The 27,021-nt window shown below is 36.7% G+C and overlaps 1 protein-coding gene across 1 annotated transcript in view; it reads left to right on the forward strand.

Annotated features, from left to right (window-relative positions):
- Window positions 1-27,021, forward strand: part of LOC123692812 (protein qui-1) — a 124,100-nt gene that overhangs the window by 73,884 nt on the left and 23,195 nt on the right. The window contains exons 16-21 of the mRNA XM_045637608.1: window positions 5,717-5,840; window positions 7,528-7,639; window positions 8,111-8,389; window positions 22,400-22,571; window positions 23,469-23,587; window positions 25,110-25,370. Coding sequence (XP_045493564.1) covers window positions 5,717-5,840; window positions 7,528-7,639; window positions 8,111-8,389; window positions 22,400-22,571; window positions 23,469-23,587; window positions 25,110-25,370 — 1,067 coding nt within the window. The remainder of the gene's footprint in view (window positions 1-5,716; window positions 5,841-7,527; window positions 7,640-8,110; window positions 8,390-22,399; window positions 22,572-23,468; window positions 23,588-25,109; window positions 25,371-27,021) is intronic.

Consider the following 27,021-nt stretch of genomic DNA (forward strand, 5'->3'; position numbering starts at 1 on the left):
TGTAGTCGAATACAAAATATATTTAAACAAACTTAGGTTGGCCTTCAGGCAAAAGGGATCCTATCAAATGGTAAACTTGACCTTGTATCTTAAAAGTAAGCATGAAAGGACCTTCTGATAATTATTGAGCACCAAAGGATCATTTGAAACGCACTACTATAAGAGCGAATATTGTCTAATAACAGTTTAGATTGCACAGTATGTTCCTCTAAAAGTAGTGATTTCAAAGGTTCCGGTGTATCTTCAAACGAAAGCCGTCTCCTTACTCCACTTTAAAGCATGTAAAGCATGCAAAGAACATACTACGTTAATATCGCCTATACAGAAGATGATCTGTAATAAATTGTGAGGTTATAAGCAAACCCACTTTTATATTTGTCGGACCACACCACCGAATTCGTAGATTGTTTACCTCTAAGTCATCAAGACTATGACGAAATCGTCTGCAGTAAGACGGGCCTCTCGCTATTCGTCCGTTTTCAGAGACTGAATAATTTCAATTCTTAATCTTTCATTAAACAAATATTAATCGTTCTTGTCTCAAATAATTGTAATATTCGCGTCCCTACTCTAGTCATTGCTTATGCTCATGTTCATCTTCAAGAGATCGAATAATATTATGATACACCCTATCATTTGTCAAACGGTCTTCATATTGAGTAAAGTTTCAGATTCTCGAGATAAAATATGACTGTCGTGATCAGTAGTGAGACGTAATTCCCTCTCAGTGAGGGTTTCGGTCTAACGGGATAATAGGGGAAACCGGGTTTGTTTGTCTCACGGGTTGGTTGTCACAGCGGTCTTAACACAAAACTGAACTATCGAATAAGTCTGTTGAAAAGCGTGGCAAAAGCGATACAGTGACAACGCTGTCCCCACTTCGCGTCAGACCGCCCCGATCTGCCGTGAGGCCGCCTTTTTTTAGTGGGGAAATCTTCTGGAAGTGGGTTAGGTTTTGTATATGTCTATTATTTGTTTTATTTATTATTATTAAACATCTTGCATAGATTTCCCCACTAACGAACGACGACGAACGACGAACCCACGGCCTCCGGGGAAGAGGCCGTGGGTTATGTCGGATTCCTACCGACCAAAACCCCACTGTGTTCCGTCGAGCCGCATCAACGACAGGGCCACGGGTATGTGTAGAATTCATCCGTGACTGCCGTGAGGGCCTCACAAGTGTTTATAGTTTTCGCACAGATTTTTAATGATGACCGAATATGGTCCTCATAACATCACCATCAGAAAAAAGGAAGTGAGTCAACCATAAAAGATATACATTTATGATGTTGGGAGATATTTTTTATATAATAAGGAGAATATTTCTTTCATACAATATGATTTCTGTGTAGCTTTAACTCTACTTTTACTGCTCTGCTCAGGAATATGAAAAATAATTGTACCAAGTTTCGTTTAAATCCGTCGAGTAGTTTTTGTTTCTAAAACGGTTATACGGACAGACAGACGGACAAAAATTTTACTGTTTGCTTCTTTGGCATCAGTGTCGATCCCTAATCACCCCGTGATAGTTATTTAGGAAATATATTTCATGTACAGATTTAATATAAGTAAACATAATATATTTAGATTCCAATTTCCATGTAACGTTAAATTCGACTATAGAATAACTAACAGACAACGCAGGTTACTCTCGTTTCCATAAGTTGAGGCGGCTACATATTCGGTCCTCATAACATCACTTTTAGTGAACGAAACGACAGCGCGGTTTAATTCGATGCCAACACCATAAGAAAGAAGGAAATATTTTTAATTGTGAAAAAATATTATGATTTACTATTAACACTATTTTAATCTTAGATACACATAATAAATCTGTAGAAGGGTTAATTATGTACATTGAAAATATTGAAAAAATAAATAGCAGGGGGTGTTACTGGATCGATACCAAACCCAAATATGTGATTAAAAAAATTTTTGTCTGTCTGTCTGTCTGTATGTGAAGGCATCACGTGAAAACTAACGGTTCGATTTCGATGAAACTTGGTATAATTAGATATACCTTATTATCCTGGGCATAAAATAGGATACTTTTTATCCCGGAAAAATACGTAGAAAAAAAACTAAATCTTAATTTTTCCGCGCGGACGGAGTCGCGGGCGGAAGCTAGTATTTAAAATATATGGCTGTGAGTGTGTAAAAATAAATCCAGCTAGTTTCACATCACACTTATGTTTATAATTAGCTATACAACATGAAAATATACATATTAATTACCAAGCAATAATCATACAGGTAAATACTGAAGAAAAGTATTAACAGTCAAAGTTTATTTTTACTAACATTTAACAACATGTAAATGATGAAGAAATAATAATTATCAACGAACTAACCTTTTCTATAATACTTAACACAGCACATTTTTTAAATTATCTTGCTCAACTCTGCTCAAAAATTTGAGGGTTTTGTTGAAACTTTAATGTGTCAAAACTATGATATTATATCTAAACTACGATACAACTTGCATGCGGAAATGCTCATTACAATCAGTAAATTTAAAGAATAACTAACAACATACTATTCAATTTTATTGAGCTGATGAATATCTTTTGCCTGGAAGAGATCACCGCCGCCAAGCCGCCGCCTAATAAAATATACTGTGTTTTCTTATAAAATCGTAACATAATTTCTTTTATCTACTAAATTTTAATAAATTTATAACTAAGTTCTTTTTATCTAAAAATGAGCTTGAGCTTATATTAGGCAAAAGTATACATTAACTTTTTATAATTTCAGGACCGCACCTTAAATGGGGCCTCGGAAAATATGCCTAAGGGTTATTAATAGAGAAATGATACACAACAAAGTTATGTTGGTTCCATTTTATTTATAAAATATAATGAAAATGGACAAATATAAAACATATTATGTAAAATGATTAAAAATAAATAAATGAAGCAACTACGATTCAAAGAAAACATCTTTTTCAGTGTGAAAATGCTCTAAGTAATCCTGGATGATGAGTATAATCATGTACTCTCATCCCAGTACGGTCGGTACCTCGATAGCCATAACGATAAATATTATAATCAGATAACAGCAAAGTCAGAATAAAAATCATAACTTGTACAGTTGTGAGTGCAAAATTTATGTTTCATTTGGCAATAACATTTTTTTCGGTACTAAAACGTAGTAGTTTGATATATGGTTGGCCGCCCCTTCTCTCCTTCCTGAAAAATATCCTCCAAAATTACCCGAGATACTTCCAATGATTGAACCATACGTTGGACATTAACTTCAGTCAAAAATTGACGAAGCGGATGATAACTAATTTCCACTTATCCTCGCTGCCACTATCTTCATCATCAAATCATCAATTTTCAAGTGGTGTTGTAAAATTGTCAGCAGAAATAGTCTTCCAAAGGCGATATAATTTTATGAACATTGAATCTGTAAATAAAAAAATCAAAAGTTAATTGTAAATCTATAAAAAAAGCTACTTACAAATAAAGTTTTATCAACAAACTACTGTTCCCAACGCACCTCAAAATCTTGTAAAAGTCAAAAAGAATTCATCATTTTATTATTTCATTCTAAAAGTGTAATAAAATACTTTATAAAACTAATAAAAAACATGAATTGCTATCATTATAAAAAATAAATACCTATAAAAGTAACAACTTACCTTTTGTAGGTACCTATGCTGAAAATTCACAAAACACGAAGATTGAATTTGATATTTTTGGTTTTATGACATTCAAATGCTTTATAAATATAAATTTATAAATAATAAATTTATAAAGAATAGAAACATTCGATCACGAAATTATGCGGGTTCGAGTCCCGCCTCGTGATCGAATTTTTTCTATTCTTTATAAATTTATAAAACACGAAGATTTTAAAAATGTAACCAATGAACACAATCAATGTTAGATTAATTGTAATGGTGTCTAGTTTGACTTAAAATAATAAACATCTACCTACCCTCACTTTTAAAAATGTAGTATATTCACACGAAATATAAGCGCACCTTATAGGGAATGGAAGATATGGGTTAAAGAGATAAATAAATAACATGATTATATTTAAATTATTAATTTTCAACAGTATGTTCAGTAGTGATAACATGTAAATTGATTTGATTTTTACGAAATCTCATAGATGGCGCTGTTTCAAATTTGTCTTTATACTACTAAATTCATTAAACTGTTTCTCTGCCCAAATTACGTAAATGACATTGTTTTTATTTTGTAAAGCTAGATAATAGCATGGCTTACTCGAAACCAACATTTAAATATGAGTCTTTAGATTGTACGCTGTCGTAGTACACGGAATATGTAAGAAAAATAAAGGTTCACAGCTCCTCCCCCGAAGGTGATATCATGATAATATGTTTAAACTATCCTCACCCGACCTCTAAGGAATATTCATGCAAAATTTGAAGTAAATCTATGCAGTACTTTCTGAGATTAGCTCGGTCAAACATACAGACAAACAGACAAACAGATAAACAGACAAACAGACAAACAGACAAAAATTCTAAAAACTATGTTTTTGGCTTCTATATCGATTATAGATCATGGATTATGTATTCTTTTAAAAAAATATTCAATGTACAGTTTTGACTTTCCTACGATTTTATTATATGTATAGATATAGATAATTTTAATATTGATGGAGTTTAAAAAGTACCTATGTTAGTGTTTCTATATTTATCTCTTTATTCCTGAATATTTTCAATGCTTAGATGATACATGAAAAAAACTAATTCCATTTAAATAAATGAATTTTTTCTACTTGTAATAATATAATGTAATATAATGAACAGCGTAAAAGCTGTAGGTATGTACCTACCGCGTACCCGAAACATAAAAAGTTAACACGTATCCCGCGCCCGTGAATATGTAATAACCGGATTGCATATTCGCTTACAGTATATCCTGAGATGAATATTCACCCATCCTTAGGTGCATTACTATTCAGAACAGTACTTGAAAATTCCGCTTGAAGGTACATAAGACTCCATTTTCATACAAAATACATAAAGTAGGGAACACATTGACAATGTAATTCTATACCTTTTAACACGCATTTTATTAGCTTCGCCTGTATGTTGGTGTGTAACTGACTCGATTTAGAACCACTATAGATGGCTAGATTCAATTTAAACTTTGAATATTTTTCAAGGAACGGTGACAATACAATAATTTCATGAGGGAATGCGTGATTTTTTTTAACAATATTAATTACTAGTGGTCCGCCCCGGCTTCGCCCGTGGTACATATTTTGCAATAAAAGGTAGCCTATGTTCTTTCTGTGCCAAATTTCATCAAAATCGGTTGAGAGGTTTAAGCGTGAAAGTATAACAGACAGACAGACAGAGTTGCTTTCGGATTCCGTGCGGAAAAATTAAGAAAAGTTAAGATTTATTTTTTTTCTACGTATTTTTCCGGGATAAAAAGTATCCTATTTTATGCCTAGGATAATAAAGTATAATTATACCAAGTTTCATCGAAATGGAACCGTTAGTTTTCACGTGATGCCTAAACATACAGACAGACAGACAGACAGACAAAAATTTTTTTAATCACATATTTGGATTTGCTATCGATCCAGTAACACCCCCTGCTATTTATTTTTTCAATATTTTCAATGTACAGAATTGACCCTTCTACAGATTTATTATATGTATAGATTTAGACTACGGATACACAATGAAAAGTATTGCTTGTTTTCAGCACATTGTTATTTTCAGGTCATTCGGGAAGGATACTGTGTATGTGCGTGACTCGTGAATCTCAATATTTGCTGACTGGCTCCGAAGATACAAGCGTCATTGTGTGGGATTTACATACGCTTGCCATTAAGACGAAGATTTTGTAAGTATATAATATTAGGTATATGTAAGTTGTATATTATGTACCTACGTTTAAAATAATTATGTTTCATCGTTCATGCCTGTTTTCTGGAGAAACAATTCTGATTCTTCTTGATAGAAGTGACATCATGAATAGGCGGTAATTTATAAAAATACTATTTATAAATAGATACTTTTAAAAGTTTACAGGAATAAAAATCTGTGTGTATAAAATATGTTGTTCAACAAAAAATTATAAATTTATAAAAAAAAAACAAGAAATATTTTGCTCAGATTTTTATTCAATAAAATAGGAATAAATTCGAAAACATACTGAGTATCTTGGATTATAACTGTGATCACGCCCTCTAAATCTTGATAACAATATCGAATTGCTCAACATCAGCACAATTATGTCTAAATTCTGTCTTAATTGCGTAACGTATTCAAATTCAAATTCAAAAATTATTTATTGTGACGTATTTACTTGGCTCTGGATATTGTATTAGAAGTCCTACTAATGCATTCTGACATTCAAAGGAAATCTAATTCTGTTTGTCGTATGCAGCAATTTGTCATCATTTCTACAATATTAATAATTAATGTTCAGTCTATATAGTGAAGGTATTGAATTGTAAACCTATTTGAAATTTTAACTTAGAAACACTCGATGTTATGAAAAATACCTCCAAAACGACTGAAATAATTGTAGAATAATTGTTTGTATAAATAATCTATGAAGATAAAAAGTTATAGATACATTTTATACAATGGCCACTAGTAATTGAAAAGCTTTGCAAGCTGATGAGCTTCATAATTATATTGGCCCAATTCATCTTAACCTGAAGTGGTTCTTCCAAACTCAAGTTCTTCTTTCTGATTATACTAATTAGTAATTATTATCGTACTAAAGACAGTGTAAATTTGCATAACTTTCAAAAATAAAGGTTCCTTTATTTGCAAATTAAGTGTTGTTAATCATTAACAAGGCTTCAAAGGCAGTATAATTGAATTTAGACTTCGAGAACGTTCCAGACTGTTTTAAAATTTAAAGTTAGAATAAGGTTGTGTTGCTGACAGTTCAGATCGTCTTGTTTGCTGAGGGTACACAGCTTCGCTTTACTTTGCTGTTAGCCTTTAAAGTGTTTCAAGATGTATTTTAATTAGAATCTTTCACAGTTTGTTAGTTAATTTATCACTTATTTCCTATGTGTAATATAATTATATAATTAATAAAATTATAGCTATGATATTACACAGAATGTTACATTATTATAAATGAGTCTAAAATCCAATATTAGTGATACTAACCGGCTTACCGCAATGTTTACTAAATTAAACCGTTCATGAGTTAAATTCTTAATCACATGTCACATTTACTTATGTATTATGTTGTAAATTCTTGATTGTAATACCTTCTTTGATTTAATGACGATATTTGTTATTTTTTAAATAATAAATACTTAGCATAATATGTCGTTATTAAATCACATATACTTATGTATTATGTTGTAAATTCTTATATTTAATATGTAAGTACTTAAATTAATAAAGTATCAGCATCAAATGCGCAGATACAGATGCTCGTACTTATTGAAATGATGTGTAGCACTCAAATTACAAAATATGGTTTCTCAAAAATATTGTAACAGATACCTAATAAGAGAAATAAAAAATATACTAAAAGATAAAAACCTATTTATCTATAGGGAACACATCGCGCCAGTACTATGTGTCGCTGCAATAGTCAATCGATCCTTAGTGATCAGCGGTGGTGAAGATTCTGCCGTCATCATTACCTCATTGGTCGACGCGGCATTGGTAAGCTAATAATATAAGTACCTATTTAAAATTTATGTGTTATTTATTTAGTTATTTCATTTTCATTAACTGATTCATAAATTATTTATAATTTTTTGTATGTTGTATTTATATATAATGATGCCAAAATATATAACTTGTAAATAGTATTATTATGTAATTTATGTTAATGATGCTGTCATGCTGATGTAAATAAATTTAAGCCCTATGACCCTTCACAACAGCTGTTTCACTGAACCGGCTTTATAGGGAAGTTAGTTTTGATTCTTGTCGGACTGAGAAATTGTTTTTATTTTTTCCTCCGATATTCGAACCCATCTTCCGCTCATATGCTACTTAGAAAATTGTCTATTGAGTCTTTTTTTACTGTTTGTATTAATTGTATTTTTTCTTCATATATTTTTAACTACCTAACTACATAATTGTTTAACTAGAATATTAACGTATTTATACAATTTTCTATTTTCCAAGATAACAAAACTAGACCACCATCGTGGACCAGTGACGTCAGTAAAAGTGATACAAGATGGCGAGATCCTCGTCACGGGCTCTCAAGATGGCACCGTTTGTACCTGGAATGTGGACAACTTTACCCTCCTTTCCACTATATCTGCTGGAGTTCCAATACATGTGATGGATGTGACTGAAGATAATGTCTTCCTGATAACATTGCAAGGAGAAAATGAACTGCACTTGAGGACTTTTATTACGGGAACGTATCTGCATCCGCTCAAACGGCATAAGGCTAAGGTGAGTTAAGTATAGAGTGAATCTTTTAGCTAATGTCTAAGGGAATTTCATTTCATATCATCGCTTTTGAAGTGACGTTACACAAAGCATGGTTAAAATAAAAGCTAATATTTAAGATGTGTTTCTTTTTATATTGTGTTTTGATTGATTTCATTTTATATTGCGTTTTGATTGACGATCCACAAAAAGGTTGGTGATTCACGATTTGGACGTAATTTTTGCAATATCTATACATATAATAAATCTGTAGAAGGGTCAATTCTGTACATTGAAAATATTGAAAAAATAAATAGCAGGGGGTGTTACTGGATCGATACCAAACCCAAATATGTGATTAAAAACACTTTTGTCTGTCTGTCTGTCTGTCTGTCTGTCTGTCTGTCTGTATGTGAAGGCATCACGTGAAAACTAGCGGTTCGATTTCGATGAAACTTGGTATAATTATACCTTATTATCCTGGGCGTAAAATAGGATACTTTTTATCCTGGAAAAATACGTAGAAAAAAATTAATCTTAATTTTTCATTTTTATCCATAGACGTTGTTCCGTAGAACCGCAAACACACGTTGCGTATTATTATAGGCCTAGCCGTATTTGGGAATTGGGTCCAATAGATATTTATAAGATGTTATTGACAGAGGTACTCAAAATGGAGAAATAACCATCCACGCGAAGACCGACATCCGCGCGGACGGAGTCGCGGGCGGAAGCTAGTCTTTAATATATTATATATTATAAATCTCGTGTCACAATGTTTGTCCTCAATGGACTCCTAAACCACTTAACCGATTATTATAAAATTCGCACACCATGTGCAATTTGATCCAACTTGAGATATAGGAATAGGTTTAAATCTCAAATCGTTTTAGAGAAAGCGGGCGAAGCCGCCGGCGGTAAGCTAGTCTAATATAAAAAGACGTGTTATAAAAAGTCGGTACTTGTATTATTATTTAGGTACTTCTATTTTATTTAATAAAGTCTCGTGTAAACAAATTGTCAATCCGAACACGTGACTTCAAACGGTATGAACTCTGTAATTTTGGAAGTGGCCTTGAACCTTAGACAATAGGCCGATTTTTACATCACTCAAACTAAATTAACTTTTATTAAAAAAAGTTTTCTCTTACGTATTTACTCGATTTGTTTTTGTTCAGAGCCATTGTTTCATTTTTTTGGAAATTCAAATAAAATAAGTTTCCTTCATTTACTTACACGTGACTTAGGCCTGCTCGAATATTTTATAATTTAATTTATGTAAAATCAACGTTTAATTATTCACAAAGCGCCTTCTATTTATCTGTTTTCTATCATATTAAACACAATTAAAACACGGCATTGTGCCATTTATATAGCAAATAATTAAGAATTTTCCTAAGTTTCATTAGCCTTATTCATTGACATTGTGCAAATAAGTATAAAGGTGTCCCCGTCTATTGAATTAACGTGGTGTTGACGCTACCCAAAAGGAACGCTGGGGGAAAATGTTCTAATTGAAGCGAACAATTTCCTCATTTATATTGAAATAAAGTATATCATATACATTATTATATATAGGTACTTTGTTTCAATAGAAATGAGGAATTATTCAATTATAGCTACGTTTAGGAAGATAATGAATGAATTAACCGTAGTTCTGTTAATTATTCTTACATTTTGCTTCAATCTTTACACGATTTGCTTTTAACATAATATATCTAGGTAATCAGTAAAAGGAGATTTCCATTCGCAATTCACGTGAACAAAGTAATAAGGGTAGAATGTTACACGAATAAAGAAAATAAATTTATCTATAAAATTCGACCCTTTGTGGCCGTGGTAATTGGGGATCACTGAACTGCTTTACTTCTTACTTACACATTGTTGGAAGAAATAAATTACTGTCGATTTTCAGTAAGTGCCCTTAAGCCTTTTGTTCTAATACATTTACCAATATACCGTTTACAGCTAAAGCTATCGACATTTTGTCGCTACATTGATTTAAGACTTATTTTTTTAGGAAAAATGTACGATTGTTAAGTTTGATTGAGTGCCTCTCCATAATCCTGACATTCGCTGTTACTGCCTAACTTTATCCAATAAAGTATTGTATGTATGACTAATTCTTTGTTTCTTTTTGGGTCAGGGAAATACCCGAGGCATGTAAATACGACTGTAAAGAACTTGTTACAAAAATCCACTCACTTAGAATTAAAGGGTTCCTTTATTCCTTGACTGTAATTTACATTTGAAATAAGTAAGGAGTTTTATTTAAGAAAGGTATTATTAAAAAGGGACCTGGATGGTAATCTGATAAATCGGAGTAATTTATCTTATTCAATTTTGAATGAGAGTTAATTCAGCATGACACCTACTGAAGCCTAATTCAAAAAATAGATTCTATTTATTTTTAAGGCAAATATTTACACTAGCTATACGCCAGAAACTTACATCACTAAATTATTCCAAAAAATTGATATTATTTATCTAAGTACCTCATATAACATCATGATTCAAGAAAAGGCTTTGCATAATTGTTTTGCTTTCTTTAGCATAACTTTAAAGTTTAATTGGCCTTTATTACGTAGATAACGCAGATGAGTAGGTATATAAATAAATAAATAAATAAATAAATAATCATTTATTTGCAGACACATGAAGTCCATAGTGAATAAATTTAGGTACATATGAATCAAAAATTATCATCTAACAAACATGCATATTAATAACAATGTCAAAAATTATAATACAAAAATTAAAATATAATATACTTCATTTCTAGTTAATTAATCATTGATAAATCATGTCCAAAAACATTAAATTTAGATACATATTATAAATCGAAAAAATTAATATTTTAAAATCAATAAATTAAAATATAATAAACATTTATTTCTAATTAATTAAATAACAGTTAATAAAAATCATTTCAGTCAGACAGCCGCAGAAACAAAGCACGCATTAATAACTACCTATCTAGAGCCGACCTGTGTGTGCAGTCTCACCCATCGACCAAGCATCGGGCAGTCCCACCGGTCACTAAGTGCCCTCAACATGCCGTGGGTGCTGGTATCTGTTCTGTGCCGGAGAGAAGCGCATCGTTTGCGAATTATGGCATAAAAATCGTCCACTCTAGCATCGGCAAACATACCAGAAGCGCTACAATAACGCGGCAGCCCAACAAGCATCCTGAAGGCATTGTTATATTGCACACGCAGGGCGCTGTATGCCTTCTGTGTATACTTGACCCAAAGGCTGCAGGTGTAAAAAGTCTGACAGTAGGCTCGAAAAAGCGTCATTTTGACGTCGTAAGAACACCGTGCAAACCTACGGGCCAACATATTACTTCGAACAGACAGCGCCCTGCGCTCCCTCTCTACATCTAAATCGTCACACAGATCCTCAGTGACCCAGTGGCCCAGATATTTGAACTTTGTGACTTGCTTCAAGGGTGTACCTGCTAATGAGATGCAAGGCACATTTAAGTATCTTCTGCCACCACCGTTGAAAACAAGTAATTCACTCTTAGTGACATTATACCTAAGCCCCTGAGTCAACGCATAGCTCTCACAGACCTTCAGCAAACGTCTTAATGCACTGATTGATGGGCTCAGCAAGACCATGTCATCCGCATAACTGATGTTGTTCATAGCAACCCCGTCAATATGACAGCCGACACCAGTATTGCTGAGCTCAACAATCAGCTGGTTTATATATAAATTGAAAAGGCGAGGGGAGGTGATTCCCCCCTGCCTCACCCCACATTCTAATTTATATTCTTCGGACATAGTCCCTGCCCACCTTACATTGTTAACTTGGTTCTCATACCAGAATCTTAGTAATGACGTGACCTCAAAATCTACTTTTGTTTCAGTTCTTAGCTTATCCCACAGCTGGTCATAAGGCACAAGATCGAAAGCCTTGGATAGATCCAAAAAGCACGCACTAACGGGCGTCTTCCTATCCGTATAGTACCGGACAGTCCGCTTTAAACACATAATGGCACTTTCTGTCGACAGCCCAGGCCTAAAGCCAAACTGTGCGTCATGCAAGTCAATCCTGGGGGCCATGTATGTATCGAGCAGACTGTCCAGCACCTTCGCTATGACCGTTGCCAGGGATATTGGTCTGTAATTACTGGGATCAGCAGCATCACCGGTTTTATTTTTAATAATAGGTATAACTACAGTTCGCATAAGTGCACTGGGCAGATAGGAATGACTCACACACAGTCTAAAAAACATTGACAATACTCTTGGCAAGTGCATGCCAGCATACTTAAGGTGCTCGACACTAAGATGATCATGACCCGGGGACTTGCCTCTAACCATATTTTTAATAACGTTCTTGACATCTTTAGTAGATAAATTCAATCCCCGCGCCATGCTCACATCAACGCTATTCACCTCCTGCGTCACATTACCAACAGAGGAATTTGCCAAGGGCTTCACTTTAAATTGGTCTACAAACATATTTGCGATATGTGTGGGATCATTTTTACCACCAACACTTACGGGGAGGCTCGACCTAGGATGCAGTTTATTCGCGTTTTTCCAAAAAGTAACAAAATCCTTAGATTTATGATTTTCAGCTATTAAATTTAGTTTAATTTGTTTTTCATTATTACGACACCATTTTAATTTATTTTTGAAATGTCTCCGCGTATCACGCATCTTATTATATTCCATACCTGTATCTTGTTTACCACGTAACTGCCACTCCTGAAAAGCCAAGCGAGCCTCCTCGTAGGCTATTTTTACATGTTTATTCCACCCTGGCACAGGTTTATACTTTCGGGGCTTATTCGCCGCCGCACTACACTCAGCAGACTGTTGGAGAATACATATTATGTTATTGTATAACTCATCCAGAACAATATGATGGTTCACATTTCTACAGTAATTGTCTGCACAGTGACTAAATGCGTGCGGAAAATCTATTTCCCGTAAACCCTCATTACACATTTTCTCATACATACTTATCTGAGTCGAGTCTCTTTGCCCCCAGACAATGTTATTACTGTTAATTTTTGGTAATACTATATTAGGTGTAATTAACTTTAGATTACATTCTACCTCTAAAGGCATATGATCCGACCAATATATATCATACAATACCTTAACATTAACTAGTGTCTGTTGCGCGGCCTCTGTCGTAATACAATGGTCAAGCCAGCGCCTACACCCGTGCGCGTCACTCACAAAAGTGTATGAGTCACTCGGCAAACACTCAATATCAGCACATAACCACTGTTGTTCCTCACAGATCTGAAGTAGCTCAGTATGGAATAGCTCGCCAGTATGTGCATTATAGTCACCCAACATAAAAACAGTTTCTATACTATTGCTATCGATTATAGCTGTGATTTCACTCAAGCAGTCAGTAAACTCAGCGAGATTATCACTGGAGTTGGTAGGCATATAAACCGAAAACACAAGCATATCTCTGTCGCACAAACTCACTTTTATTGCCGCGATACGAACACTATTGCACACTACAACACTAACCGACGAGAACAGGCTCTTCCGCCACAGAAGTGCTACACCTCCATAAGGTCGACCACGAAGTGCACCTGCTGCCGTATCCACTGCCGATTTTCCGGTGAATGCAAAGTCGTTGTGTATGTTTATTTATTTATTTATTTCATTAAGGATCACCAACATGACATACACTGATACAGAGATAAAAGCATTAAAGTAATTACAATCGTAGACATAGTGCTGTCACAATTATAGGCAACCACCACTAACAAATACAACATTAAATCCAAATCTAAGACACACAGTCTGCAGCTAACTGCAGATTAGGTAAAAAATACACATATACATAATACATAAAACATAAATCCAATTTTGACGGCAAAATAATCAAATTAATGTTAAAAGAAAACTACATTTGATCAACTGGGTTTTGGCAAAGGTTCAATCGAGAGCAATTCCTTTTTAAATTTATGTACAGTATTTGAGAAAATGTCAATAGTCTTATTATTGCCAGAAACTATATTATTATATTCTTTGGTAAGGCGAGAAATGCCTGAATAATGGCCAGATCATGTGGCAACAACCACGTCTCCTGCAGTGCGATAATGTCCGCAGTGGCGCACAGTCGTCTGATACAGTCAACAGAAGTCGTAACACTTTTACAATTAAAACTTATTAGCTTAACAGGCTTATCCATTTAAAGCTTTTTTTTTTTAAATTCAATAAATTGCCGGAAAGACACACCTTCCGGCCATATGTTTTCATTCATAAAAACTGGTAGTTTCACTCTAGGTATAAGAAATTTGTATGCCTCATATCCCTTGCTTTTCTTCATACTAATTTTCTCAGGTGTTATCATTACTTGCGTCCTACTCAATACATAATCGGCTATGTCCTTCGAGGTAGCTGCCATATCCACATTATAAATATAAAAAGGTATTTTTATGTCTGCAGCCTTAAACTTATTGTCGGGAATAATTGCACCCTTCCCCTGATTACCAATAAATCTATTTACGGATTTATAGTTTTTCCGGCGTTCTACCTTTTTCCACTCTCCATCCTTCGCAGTATTCGCCCAAGACTTAGCCTCCTCACATGTATTTAAGCCCAAATTCCCTTTTTGCAAAACAGAGATTGCATTATGTTTCGCGGGGTGTAGTACTCGGGCCTCATTCACTTCATTACGGCTTGTCGAAACCGCAGTGGCCTCCACTCGCTGCGCACACGCCATGTCACGCGCGCGAGAGAGGGGCGTGCCTAAGTTGGCTGCGCAAGTGAGAGCGTGCGATGACAAGTGAGACGGTGAACCTTGCTTGGCGACAGTGGGGGCATCGGTCATTGACCTACTGTTCTGTGTCACTTCGGCATTCATTATTTCCGTATTTTGCAAGTCATTATGAGATTCACTATATTCGCTATCACTTAAATTAACGTAAGTGCTCTCATCTAATACGAAAGCACCTCGTTTTCTATTAATATTAGTTTCTGACCTTTCAACAGACGAGCGTTCTCGGTGTTGAGATTCACTTTTTCTGTTAAATAATTCCTCCACATGACTTATAGTTGCGTAGCTATCTTTAATGCACTTAACTTCTGACTGTAATATTATGATGTTTTTTAACAAATTTGTCACATCTACGTGATCGAAGGTAAGTGGAGGAAGCTTCTGCAAGTCACGAGCAACGAATACCGGTATGAGTTCCGGGTCTGTTTGTTTGAAAAGGTCTATAATATCAGCCAACTCCCTTTCAGATTTGCCTTTATTCTTCCTGTTGATTATACGCTTGCTATTTGGAATGGCTTGATATAACAGCTTCTTTGCACATGCTACATCCTCCTCAGAAAAACCACTTTTGCATATCTGTATAAGACTCTGATTGTCCATTATATCAATTTTGTTCTGTATAAACGACAAAACTTCACTAATTACAATATTACATTGATTACATTTCACAATATTACGTCCAGCTTCACTTTTTTGAACCGGCGCGCGCGCAGGGGTCATTGCCCCCGCTACAGAGACCTCGTTAGCGTCCATTCGCAATGAGTGCGCACAGATGACTGTGATATATATACTTTAGGTAGTAACTAGAAGTCTGCGGTAAACTTTCATTAGCATCTTTCTTTACACCAATAAATATTTGAAAATATCTGGGGGCACGGTAGTGCTAGCACTCTCACAGTAAGACTAGCCAAAGAAGAAAGCGAAGCGCACGGGCACTACCTATCTTTTCTCGAAGCGCTTCGACGTTTTTTTGAACCTCATAACTTGGGTTTGGATTATGCTAGATCAACAAAATTTTCGGGATATATTGTCAATAGCGGACTTATTGAACATATTAAGTTTTAATTACATTAGATTTTATATTTCAGATTTTATTTATATCTAAAAAACGCTAATTTCGTCACTGACTCACTGATGATCATCAAAATTCTTAAGGTATTTCCTAATGTCCTAGAAAGCTGAAATTTTGTATGTAAGCTAGTATTAGCACACACACACAGAGCAGTGGTGGCTCAGTGGTGAGACCTCGGACTTCGAATCGATAAGTCCGGGGTTCGAGACCAGGCGAGCGTGCAGGAAATAAATTGATTTTTCAATTTATCTGCGCATGTTGTAACATCACCACTGCTCGAACGGTGAAGGAAAACATCGTGAGGAAACCGACATGTCGAAGAATTAAAAAGTTCGACGACATGTGTCATCCGCCAACACGCACTTGGCCAGCGTGGTGGATTATGGCCTGTACCCTCATAGGAGGCCCGTGTCCCAGCAGTGGGAACGTATAATATGGGCTGATGATGATGATTAGCACACAAACAACAAAAAAATTATAAAACTTGTAACTTTCATCCCCCAACCCCTTAAACTAGGGGATGGGAGTTTGTATGAGACCTGTAATTTTAAATTAAATTTTGATGACGCTAGAGGTCTAATATAATAATCTAAAACTTGGTTCCCCTAGATATATACAGTGGTGGACGTTTAATTAGAAACTCGTAACACGATGAAGTAGTCATCAAATTCATTTAACATTTATGTATTAACGTATTATAGATTAAGTATTATTTCATATGTAATAGAACACCCGTTTATCTAGTTTTATAAGAAATTGCTTAATTTTAATCAAACGTTAGCTTAAATTAATAAAATTAAACAACTTTAAGTGAAGTCTGATTTCCGAGTATTTTCAGTCTGGACAACAAATTAGAAACAGCATGGTTCGAGTGTTCCAAAGTCAAAACCTGTTGAAATGCCGCCAATATTTTTTTCTTCTACAAATATTTGCACCGTTTTTTAAACATTCCATCTAAAAGTTTCTGAAAATTAATTTGCTTTGCAGTATAAATGGGTAAAAGTAAGATTTGTGACCCATCAACAAGAAAAATAATTTTAAGTTTACATTTTGACAAAAACTGGAGTTACAGGAAAATTGCAAATCATTTAGAGTGTTCGATAAAAAGATATTCAATGCTACAGTTTATTTAAAAGAGCATGGTACTTCTGATTAAGTGCCTAAAAAAGCTCGACCATGAAAAACCACTGCACGCGAGCATAGGCAAATAATTCTTTTTGCAAAGATGGATCCATTATATGTATAGGTACTCCTTGTTAAAAAAAAAATATTTAAAAATTTAATCGACATATATCGAGACATATACTTCAGATCAGATCATATAAATATGAATAGAAGTGTTGCGAACGTCTCCTGCCTCTTACGTCCACACAGTAGCTAAAAATAAAAAAAAATTAAGAATAAGAAAAAATAAGAGAGTGGGCTATAAAAAAAGGCGTCTCTGATGTGCAAGAAATACACCCCAAAAAAAGAAGAAAAAAATATAAATTTTTTTTGTTACAAACAACTTACAAAAAGAAATGAAATCCCACCAAAAACATTTTCATGTAAAATGTTGCCAACCCGAGCCCTTAAGACTCGCACTGTCAAAAAGTTATCAGATCTAATGTAGAGCCAAGCTTCTAAACACTACACGCCCTAACTCTACAAGGCCTAACTTCACAAACTCTACACCTTAGTCAAAATATGTGGCTGACCGACCACCGACACAGACACCGACACAGACACAGACACCGACACAGACACCGACACAGACACCGACACAGACACAGACACCAACACAGACACCGACACAGACACAGACACAGACACAGACACATACACAGACACAGACACCGACACAGACACCGACACAGACACAGACACAGACACCGGCACAGACACAGACAAAGACACAGACACCGACACAGACACCAACACAGACACCAACACAGACACAGACACCGAAACAGACACAGACGCTGACACAGAAACAGACACAGACTCAGACGCCGACACCAACACAGACACAGACACCGACACAGACACAGACACAGACACCGACACCGACACAGACATAGACACAGACACCGACACAGACACAGACACAGACACAGACACAGACACAGACTCAGACACAGACTCAGACACAGACGCTGACACAGACACAGACACAGACACCGACACCGACACAGACACAGACACCGACACAGACACAGACACAGACACAGACACAGACTCAGACTCAGACACAGACTCAGACACAGACTCAGACACAGACTCAGACGCTGACACAGACTCAGACTCAGACACAGACACAGACACCGACACAGACACAGACTCAGACACAGACACAGACTCAGACACAGACACAGACACCGACACCGACACAGGCACAGACACAGACACCGACACCGACACAGACACAGACACAGACGCTGACACTGACACTGACACAGACACAGACTCAGACACAGACTCAGACACCGACACCGACACAGACACAGACTCAGACACAGACACAGACACCGACACTGACACCGACACAGACACAGACACAGACACCGACACAGACACAGACGCTGACACAGACTCAGACACAGACTCAGACACAGACACCGACACAGACACAGACGCTGACACAGACACAGACACAGACACCGACACCGACACCGACACCGACACAGACACAGACACAAACTCAGACACAGACTCAGACACAGACTCAGACACAGACGCTGACACAGACTCAGACTCAGACACAGACACAGACATAGACTCAGACACAGACACAGACACAGACACAGACGCCGACACAGACTCAGACGCTGACACTGACACAGACACAGACTCAGACACAGACTCAGACACAGACTCAGACACAGACTCAGACGCTGACACAGACTCAGACTCAGACTCAGACACAGACACCGACACAGACACAGACTCAGACACAGACACAGACACAGACACCGACACCGACACAGGCACAGACACAGACACAGACACCGACACCGACACAGACACAGACGCTGACACTGACACTGACACTGACACAGACACAGACTCAGACACAGACTCAGACTCAGACACAGAAACAGACACAGACACCGACACAGACACAGACTCAGACTCAGACACAGAAACAGACACAGACACCGACACAGACACAGACACAGACACCGACACCGACACAGACACAGACTCAGACACAGACACAGACACCGACACAGACACAGACACAGACACCGACACAGACACAGACGCTGACACAGACTCAGACACAGACTCAGACACAGACACCGACACAGACACAGACACAGACGCTGACACAGACACAGACACAGACTCCGACACCGACACCGACACAGACACAGACACAGACTCAGACACAGACTCAGACACAGACTCAGACACAGACGCTGACACAGACATAGACTCAGACACAGACACCGACACAGACACAGACACAGACGCCGACACAGACTCAGACGCTGACACTGACACAGACACAGACTCAGACACAGACTCAGACACAGACTCAGACACAGACTCAGACACAGACTCAGACGCTGACACAGACTCAGACTCAGACACAGACACCGACACAGACACAGACTCAGACACAGACACAGACACAGACACCGACACCGACACAGGCACAGACACAGACACAGACACCGACACCGACACAGACACAGACGCTGACACTGACACTGACACTGACACAGACACAGACTCAGACACAGACTCAGACACAGAAACAGACACAGACACCGACACAGACACAGACTCAGACTCAGACACAGAAACAGACACAGACACCGACACAGACACAGACACAGACACCGACACCGACACAGACACAGACTCAGACACAGACACAGACACCGACACTGACACCGACACAGACACAGACACAGACACCGACACAGACACAGACGCTGACACAGACTCAGACACAGACTCAGACACAGACACCGACACAGACACAGACACAGACGCTGACACAGACACAGACACAGACTCCGACACCGACACCGACACAGACACAGACACAGACTCAGACACAGACTCAGACACAGACTCAGACACAGACGCTGACACAGACTCAGACTCAGACACAGACACAGACACAGACATAGACTCAGACACAGACACCGACACAGACACAGACACAGACGCCGACACAGACTCAGACGCTGACACTGACACAGACACAGACACAGACACAGACTCATACACAGACTCAGACACAGACTCAGACACAGACTCAGACGCTGACACAGACTCAGACTCAGACTTAGACACAGACACCGACACAGACACAGACTCAGACACAGACACAGACACAGACACCGACACCGACACAGGCACAGACACAGACACAGACACCGACACCGACACAGACACAGACGCTGACACTGACACTGACACAGACACAGACTCAGACACAGACTCAGACTCAGACACAGAAACAGACACAGACACCGACACAGACACAGACACAGACACCGACACCGACACAGACACAGACTCAGACACAGACACAGACACCGACACCGACACTGACACCGACACAGACACAGACACAGACACCGACACAGACACAGACGCTGACACAGACTCAGACACAGACTCAGACACAGACACCGACACAGACACAGACACAGACGCTGACACAGACACAGACACAGACACCGACACCGACACCGACACCGACACCGACACAGACACAGACACAGACACAGACACAGACACAGACACAGACACAGACTCAGACACAGACACAGACACAGACACAGACACAGACACCGACTCACTGATGGTCTGATGATCATCAAAATTCTTAAGGTATTTCCTAATGTCCTAGAAAGCTGAAATTTTGTATGTAAGCTAGTATTAGCACACAAACAACAAAAAAATTATAAAACTTGTAACTTTCATCCCCCAACCCCTTAAACTAGGGGATGGGAGTTTGTATGAGACCTGTAATTTTAAATTAAATTTTGATGACGCTAGAGGTCTAATCTAATAATCTAAAACTTGGTTCCCCTAGATATATATATGTATAGGTACTCCTTGTTAAAAAAAAATTAAAACTTTAATCGACATACTTATAAAATTTTGTTACAAACAACTTACAAAAAGAAATGAAATCCCACCAAAAACATTTTCATGTAAAATGTTGCCAAGACGAGCCCATATGACTCGCACTGTCAAAAAGTTATCAGATCTCATGTAGAGCGAAGCTTCTAACACTACACGCCCTAACTCTACAAGGCCTAACTTCACAAACTCTACACCTTAGTCAAAATATGTGGCTTGGCCGTTCGTTACTACAAGAACTATTGTATAACACAAAAGTAATGCACAGTGAATTAATTTTTCACCTTACGCCGATGTGAATGTAACGAAATGGCCAAGCCACATATTTTGACTAAGGTGTAGAGTTTGTGAAGTTAGGCCTTGTAGAGTTAGGGCGTGTAGTGTTAGAAGCTTCGCTCTACATGAGATCTGATAACTTTTTGACAGTGCGAGTCATATGGGCTCGTCTTGGCAACATTTTACATGAAAATGTTTTTGGTGGGATACATTTTTGACAGTTTGTTTTTAATTGGGAAATGTTTCTGCTCTGAATAATATAGATTATAGGTTGAGTAAAGTTAAGGGTTTATTTACGGAAAGGAAAGCATTTCCGGTCGAGGGCTAATTTATGTATACTATTATTTATTATTTTATATTTTTTATTTATTATTTATGTATTTACATAAAAGTTACCAACATACAATGTGTCAATTAGAATTACGCCAATACTAGGTAAGAATTATGCCAATACCTAGTATTGGCATAATTCTAATTGACACATTGTATGTTGGTAACTTGTCGTTTGATAGTTAGGTACCTTATTAATAATTGTTAAGCTAACTCCAAGTTCGTGGGGTCGTGACCTATGTTCCACGGCCACACTTTTTGAAAAAGAGTTTCACGTTATATCTCCTAAACTTGAAATACTACAGAAAAAAATACAGGACATTATTTTTAGAAAATTGAATTGTCTAATTTTGTTCCCATTGCCTAGCTTACCGAGGCGTTTTTTAAACAACAGTAATTTGTAAATAATTTGGAAAGTGTGTCTATACTCACAACTGCTTAAACATGCATTTGAAATTCTAATAAAATATGCATAAATAAAGATTGATTATAACGCTGGTCAGGTGAAATGTTTCTGCGTGGCGCACGATTCGTCCCGCGCGGCAGTAGCTTGCGCAGACCAGCGCATATACGTGTACAGCCTGCACAGCGCACAGCTGCTGCGCACGCTGGCCGCCGCGCACGACGTGGCCGCGCTCGCCATCGCCGACCAGGACCACTTCCTGCTGGCCGCCGGTGAGTGCACCCTGTGTGTATCGGGATAAGGTCGCTATTCGTATCCATATAATTTACTTTGCCAATCTACAGAATTTGTTCAGTTATTTTGGTGATAAGTAACTGAAATGTTGCGCATTTTCCATCTACCCTACTAATGCAAAACTTCCTAAAAGAGCCATGGCTATCAACACATGACTTAAAAATTACTCATTATTGTTTTGTCTGTCCTTTTATCACTGATATTTTTAACACAATAGAAACCATTATAAATCCTTGTATTATTTCATGCAATTTGAACAACAAAAAGCCGGATCTTGTATTGTCTTGAAAGGTTTTTACCTATTAATGGAAAACCACGGGCGCCGCCGGCGGTCGAAAAGCCCCCACAAAGGAAATACGTATAACGATCCACATTTATAGAAATAACGTGTTATTCCGTTATACATTTTTGTTAGCAAAAATTTCTTTTCAAAAAATCTGAAGAAACAGTTATCAAAATATACGTCTTATCTTAACTACAAAAGTCCATTGAATCTTGCTGCATTGCAGAGAAATGTCCCGAATTGCTGACGGTATTATCTCCCTGGTTTCCGGTGCCAACTTATCGAAACATGCAATTTGTGTAATCGGCTTTTAATAGAGGCTTTATGCTACAATTGAGAAAACAAGATATTGAGGCTAAAATCAGAAGCATTATTGTCTTTAGATTCTTTTTGTTTGTTTATCTTTCAGGTCACATCGAATTTAGCCAGACAATGAAAAAGATCATTATAAAGATAATTTTTTTCTCTTTTCATATTATGAAAATTTCACGAAATTTCAAATTTCAAATTTCTTCTTTTCATCTCATTTTGTAAGACGTATATTGGTGTATGTTTTTTGTAAGACGTATATTTAACTATCCTGTGTTTCTAGGTGGCAATCGAGTGACAATATATTCATTCCATACCGAAGACAACCTAACGAACTTCAGGCCTACGAAACAAATGAAGAGGCGGCAGACTAAATCTACAACGAATATCTCACTATTACAGGTACAGTAGAACATAATATAATACAGTATGTTAAAATCCTAGTATGTAACCTAAAGTCCAGTTGTTATAATTTAATATCTTATAGGTAGTCTTTTGTTGGTCCTTTGCTATTACGACTTATTATACCTATCTGTATCTGTATCACTACAATCAGGTGAAATAAAATAAATTTGATTGATTAGGATTATAATATTGTTTTTGGTTTATCTCTCAGACGTATAGTCTATTTCTATTGTCAATTATTTTTATACTTAGTTCATTGTTCGCATACACTCTACAAGATTAAATTATGCATCGGGGTCAAGTGTCTAGCTTGAGACTACTTGATCTGACACTTGACCTCTTATTCCCTGGCATATTCATAAAGTTTGATATTCGTGCACAGACAACCCTTCTGTGGCTAAATGTAAATGGACTTTGGTTTATAATTTATCAGCGGTAGTAGAATTGATATCAACAATACTCCTATCGATTTGTGGTGACAAAAGACTGGATTGACAAGATCAGTTTTGGAATTGGGATTGGAAAGACAGGTTTTTGTAGCACATTGTTTCTATTTAAGAAATTAAAGGTAAAGTTTATTTACGTATAAATTATACGTTATTATGAACTAGCAAAACGTATTATAACCGACGTCATCAAAAACAACAGATTCTCGATTCATAGCGTTTTTCAGCAAATGGAATTTAGTCAGGTGAATTCCAATTTATCTGATTCTTTGCAATAAGTTTGCAATATAGAAGTATCATCATATATGCACTACAACAAATGTACTATTTATGAAATAGCTTTATTTATGATCAATTTACCTACTGGGTTTATTTTTTATCTGATAATAATGAATAATAAATAATGTTGAAAGAAAACGGGAATTTTCTCATATTATTATGATATATTTTTGGGCTTTCTTGTCTCCGGGAGCTTAAGTATACGTGACATGTTATCCTAAATCATTTATTATAATATGAAAAGAGAAAAAAATATTCATCCTTTGTTCTTGAGGATTTGAGTCCGTAGATATCCTACCCTATTCGAAGCTCATATCACGTTTAAGTCCTACCCTATTCGAAGCTCGACGATACTATATTTTGTATTATTTTTTGAAGTTTGAGTATTTTTATCAAATGATGCATAAGTACCGCCTTATTTAGACAAGACTTTAAACCAGAGCTAATTTTATAATTAAATTGATAATCTTAATTTCTTCTAATATTGCAATATAAATGCGAAAGTCTGTTTCGCAAATCGCAAATTTTTGTATCTGGAGCGAAGGCTAGATAGTGCAATGAAAAAAGCCTTTTTACCGCGTTAAAATGTCACTAGCCGGGTCCAAGCAAGCAGCCTCTGGACGAAGCAGATCCGTCTATGAAGTTAATGCGAGGCTGCTTGCTCTCTGTAAACCCGCCTATAGACATGGGAACTTTCTTTAGAAATCCGGTAGAAAAATTATACAATTTGGCCGATACAAAGCTTACTAGCTTTGTAATTTTTATTAGTATATTTAAGAGTTGCATATTTACAGGCGGAACAAAGCGAGCTGATCCCAATCAGTTGTCTCGAAGTATCCCGGGACGGACAACTCGCGGCCAGCGGTTGTGCACGTGGTCTCGTGCGAGTCTGGCAACTCTCTACACACCGCTTACAAGCAACACTTAGTGCTCATATGGGACACGTTACTTGTGTTACCTTCTCACCGAACAATCTATTGGTGTTAAGTGGATCGGAAGACAGAACGGTTGTGGTCTGGCAATTAGCGGATAATTCGCCCTCGCTGACTTATAAGGTAAGAAGTTTGCAGGAACACGGAGACTTCTTTTGGTGAGAGTCTGCAGGGTTCGCGTGCAAGCTACTCTTAGTGCTGATATGGGACACGTTACTTGCGTTGCCTTTTCGCCTAACAACCTGTTGGTGTTGAGTGGATCAGAAGATCAGACTGTGGTAGTCTGGCAATTTGCGGATAACTCCCACTCGCTTACTTATAAGATAAGAAGTTTGTAAGAACACAGAAAATTACCATAGTATAAAGAGAACAAGTAGGCCGCGTACATACAAATGGCGCGATGTACCTTTGTTCGAAGATAACTTACTTGTTTTCTTTATACTATGAAATTACCTTATCTTGGTGGGACAGTTTCCACTCATTATCTTTAAGTGACTTTTAGCTAAAAGAGCGTTTATTGAGGATTACTTAAATATGTTATTATAAACTACTATAGGAATAAAATTTTATTTAAATTTAGAACAATCGCTTTGAAATCAAACTAATTAATTTCTTTCTACTTATTCATCTCTAAAGTCCGGTAATAAATCGTCATTAACGTGCGACGTTTCAGCTAAGCTAAGCTAAGCTAGCTAAGCTTTTCAGTCTTAACTCTGAGCTTTAAAGCCACTGAATATTTAAAAGAATTCCGTAGTAAGTACTTTCGCTAAAGTAGCACTTTGCTAACAGCTTGGCTGCTTTTTAAATAGCTCAAATTTATTGTAGTAGGAAGTTTTAAGTCCTGTCGGAAAAACTATCTTCAGTCAGTTCGCTCGTGGAACTTTACACAAGCGTAGTTCGCGCGTCACCGCAGGTAGGAGTTCTGACATTCAGAAAAGTTTATTTAACTTCTTGAAAACAATTAAAATTTCAAAGGGAAATAAAAGTTAGTAAAACTGGAAAATATGCTGTCTTTTTAACTCTTCCGCCTTTTAAGTTTTGTAATGTTCTATTGTGAGTTACTTTGAATCATAAAAATGTATTAAAGTAACATTCTATTCATTTAATGAGGTCACAAAGTTACTCTTATATAAGAGTTACGCTTTCTTCTATTATTCAACAAAATAGAACCTCACCTCTTTATCACAGAATGTGGAGCATTTCAAAAATGCTTTATGTAAAGAATGATTCTTAGCGCTTTGGAAAGCCACAATAAAGGAAGGGCTTTTTCGGGTCGTTAAGTGTTCCTTTGTTGTAGCTTCTAGTGGCAGAAAAATCGTTTTAAAATCTCCTTTTATCTTGCTTCTATAATACATCATTTAATATGTTTTAGTTGGTAGAGTTGAATCATTAATGTTCTCTATATATTATGAAAAAGCTTTTAATGTGATACAAGATGAGATTTTCGGGTTAATGTTACCACAGGGTTGTATATTACAAAGGCTTTTAATTCGACCGTAGCCGTAGGTCACTCGTTAATTACTATTACTGCAGTTGCGGGAACTCGTGCCTGTAATAACCGCCAATTTGAGCATTATTAAAGTTTGGAATTTCTGAATTACCAGTTTGCTATCTATTGGTTTTTGTAAATTTAAATATATGATGGTAAAATTTTAAATAAGTACCTATGTAGGTACTTAAATAAGAATTATTGATGATCTCGAATTAACATATCTCGAGCAAAATGAGGAAGGACTAACTATTGGTATTGTATATAATAGAGCAGATAATAATC

This window comes from Colias croceus, chromosome 6, assembly GCF_905220415.1.
Source record: "Colias croceus chromosome 6, ilColCroc2.1".
Lineage (NCBI taxonomy): Eukaryota > Metazoa > Arthropoda > Insecta > Lepidoptera > Pieridae > Colias > Colias croceus.